At 58.3% G+C, this 3235-nt stretch overlaps 1 protein-coding gene across 1 annotated transcript; it reads left to right on the top strand.

Moving 5' to 3' along the window:
* The first annotated feature begins 1454 nt into the window (after nt 1-1454).
* Nucleotides 1455-3013, top strand: Foxe3 (forkhead box E3). Its single transcript, XM_052177011.1, has one exon. It carries the CDS (start codon nt 1514-1516, stop codon nt 2375-2377), a length of 864 nt encoding a protein of 287 aa, XP_052032971.1. The 5' UTR covers nt 1455-1513; the 3' UTR covers nt 2378-3013.
* Nucleotides 3014-3235: the final 222 nt, after the last annotated feature.

Raw genomic sequence — 3235 nt, 5'->3', positions numbered from 1 at the left:
CACTCACATGGCAAGGACTTAGCTCAGCAAGCCGTCTTCCCAGCCTCATGTATTTATCTTTGATATGGAGTACCACTACATAGCCTAGCCTAGCCTAGCCTTAAAGTGGCCTCAGTCTCTCCAGTGCTGGGGTCATGCGTGCATGCCACCATGCTGGACTAAAGCTTCCATTGTAAGGAATGGCGTTAGAAGAGCGGTGATGTGTGGTGCTCTGACCGTGGGGTTTCATTTCTGCTCTGCCACTATTAGTGTACCTTGGGAGGTGAGGTATACTATTTAACCTCTCAGAGCACCGGTTCCCCCAGTCAAGAAACGGGGATAATAATATCTCTCAGAGGAGCTTACGTACCAGCGAAATACTATAAAGTGTTTACCAAATACAAAATGCTAAACAGTGGTGGCTGCAACGTGTTTCCAGCTGAGGGTACAGGAGGGGAGCCCTTGAGCTCCTTGCTTGAGTCTGGATTCTGCATCCTAGGCTACAGGCAACCTGAATCTATGGGCATTTGCACTAGACTAGCAAATTAAAGGGCAGGTCTGAGCCCTCTCCTCGGGAGGTGGGGGATAAGATATACTTCATTAGAGATGGAGTCTAATGAGGGCCCACCTTTTCTCAAGGACTACTTGACAGAAGTGCCTCTGGAACTTGGCACAGTGCGCCCTTCTCTGGCCGCTGCGCCTTCCTCTGACCTCACCTTTAAGACAAGGCTTCTCCCCCTGTGGCTCTCTGCGTGGTGGTGGAGGATGGCATTATAACAAAAACTCTCCCATCTCCACACCAGAAAGCAGTTCGTTCAGCTTTAGTGGAAGCACTTGGTGGGGGGAGGGCGCCTTTTGGGGGCTCTTCCTTTAAAGCAGGCGGAGCACTTTTGACCATTATATATGTTTGAAACAAGCTCACAAGGCCTGGAATTAGGGATGGATAAGGATGACTGGGGTGCAGCAGGGAAAGGAGTTAGGGCTTCCAAACATCTTCCCCTGCAACGAAGGCAGCCTGGTTCTGCGCTAGCCTCTATCACCTTCACTCTGGTTCCCTACTGTCCAAAGGAGCCTGGTGCCTTCCTGACTAGCAGCATAGGGTACCAGAGGCTAGCGAAGATTGCTGGAGCAGGACTAGAAGCATAGGGAAGGTTAAAGGGGATCTGACCTCTAGAGGGCACAAAATGGGGAGAGGGCAGTAGAGTGTGATGAATGGGTGGATTTGTGATTGGGGTTGACCCAAATGGGCGGGGGTAATGGGAGCAGTGCGACCAAATACCACGGGATGGAGATGAGACCGAGACTGACTCAGGGATGAGGGAGGGTCTGAAAAATTGACCTAGAGGGACTAGACCAAGGGAGGGGGTGAAACAGAGGTGGGCTGCCAGCCCGGGAAGGGGGCTGGGAAAGCAAATTAGAGGGCAGGTCCGATCCCTCTCCTCGGGAGGTGGGGGAGTGTGTCCATATAAGGCGAACCTGCGACCCCCGCTCTCCGGGGCGCGGGCAGGGACTCCGCATCCCTAGGATCCCGCACATGGATGCACACGTCCCTTTCTCGGGCTTCCCGGCCCTGCCCTCGGTCTCACCGTCGGGGCCACAGCCGCCGTCGCTGCCGGGAGCCGCCGAACCGGGGCGCGAACCCGAAGAAGTGGTGGGCGGTGGGGACGTCGAGCCCACGGCCGCGCCAGGCCCGGGGAGGAGACGCCGGCGGCCGCTACAGCGTGGAAAGCCACCCTACTCGTACATTGCGCTCATCGCCATGGCCCTGGCGCATGCTCCGGGCCGCCGTCTCACGCTGGCAGCCATCTACCGCTTCATCACCGAGCGCTTCGCCTTCTACCGCGACAGCCCACGCAAGTGGCAGAACAGCATCCGCCACAACCTCACCCTCAACGACTGCTTCGTCAAGGTGCCGCGCGAGCCGGGCAACCCGGGCAAGGGCAACTACTGGACGCTCGATCCCGCGGCCGCTGACATGTTCGACAACGGCAGCTTCCTGCGGCGCCGCAAGCGCTTCAAGCGCGCCGAGCTGCCCGCACCGCCGCCGCCGCCCTTCCCCTACGCGCCCTTTCCGCCCGCGCCCGCACCCGCGTCCGCACCGCCCGCGCGCCTCTTCCGCCTGGACAGCCTGCTGGGCTTGCAGCCCGAGCCACCGGGACCCGTGGCGCCCGAGCCGCCTTGCTGCGCAGCGCCCGACGCCGCCTTCCCGTCCTGCGCCGCCGCAGCCTCACCGCCGCTCTACTCGCCCGCGCCCGAGCGCCTGGGGCTGCCCGCGCCGCTGCCCGCCGAGCCTCTCCTGGCCTTGGCGGGCTCGGCCGGCGCGCTCGGGCCGCTCGGTGCTGGGGAAACTTACCTGAGACAGCCGGGCTTCGCGCCGGGGCTGGAGCGCTACCTGTGAGCGTCTCTCCGCGGCGGGAGCGTCTGGTGGAGCGCCAGCCGGCGCTGGAGCAGTGCGAGCTTGTCCGTGGTGCCCGCCCGCCCGCTGCGTGGCGCAATCCGCTGGGTCCCCGAGCCTCGCATGGGGCTAAACCTTCCCTGTCCTCTTCCATGTCTGGGGAGACTCTGACCTTCTCCCTGCCAGACTGAAGCGCCCTCTCCAATTTGAGGTCTTCTTCCCTCCCTTTACTTGTGCGTCCCATAAATGTCCCCTCACACTGCCAAGTCCCGGGCTTTGGAACTGGACGGTCAAAGTGGGGACTCCAGCCCCAAATGTCCCGGTGAGTTCCCGTTTGTGGTTCCATCTCTGATGTTTTGCCAACATGTCAGAGGTCAGACTCCTGGGTTCGTTACTTCTTTCTACTCCATCTTCCTCCATTTACTGATAAGTTTGACAAATTTGTTCCCTGCCCTAGCTTTACCTGCCCCAACACAGACTCAACTGACAGCTCTGCTCCGGGTCCTGAGGACAGTTCTTCAGACTTTTCTAGGTTACACAGCACCAGGATCTCCTGACTGAATGGGGGATTAATAGGAGTCTGTGGCTGCCCCACCTCATGGAAATCACAGAACTTATCTGGTTATTGTTATTTTTCAATCAAAGCTAGTTTAATTAAAAAACAACAATAACAAAGAAACCTTTCTCTGGGTTTGTTGTGTTGGTTGGCAACTTGGGGAATTGCTGGGAAGGATGGTGGGTGATGTTTGTCTTGTGGGATGAATCTCTTTCTGAGTCATTAGGCAGATTCTCCTGTAGTAGCATCAGGGAGTGATTCCACAGAGCTGTGCCCGTAGTGGGCCTGGTCAAAATCTGCCACCT

This window comes from Apodemus sylvaticus, chromosome 3 (assembly GCF_947179515.1).
Source record: "Apodemus sylvaticus chromosome 3, mApoSyl1.1, whole genome shotgun sequence".
Taxonomy (NCBI): Eukaryota; Metazoa; Chordata; class Mammalia; order Rodentia; family Muridae; genus Apodemus; species Apodemus sylvaticus.
This window is presented reverse-complemented; position numbering and strand designations above follow the sequence as displayed.

Coding starts and splice junctions, on each gene's coding strand:
- Foxe3 (XM_052177011.1), top strand. CDS start 1,514: ATGGATGCACACGTCCCTTTCTCGGGCTTCCCGGCCCTGCCCTCGGTC.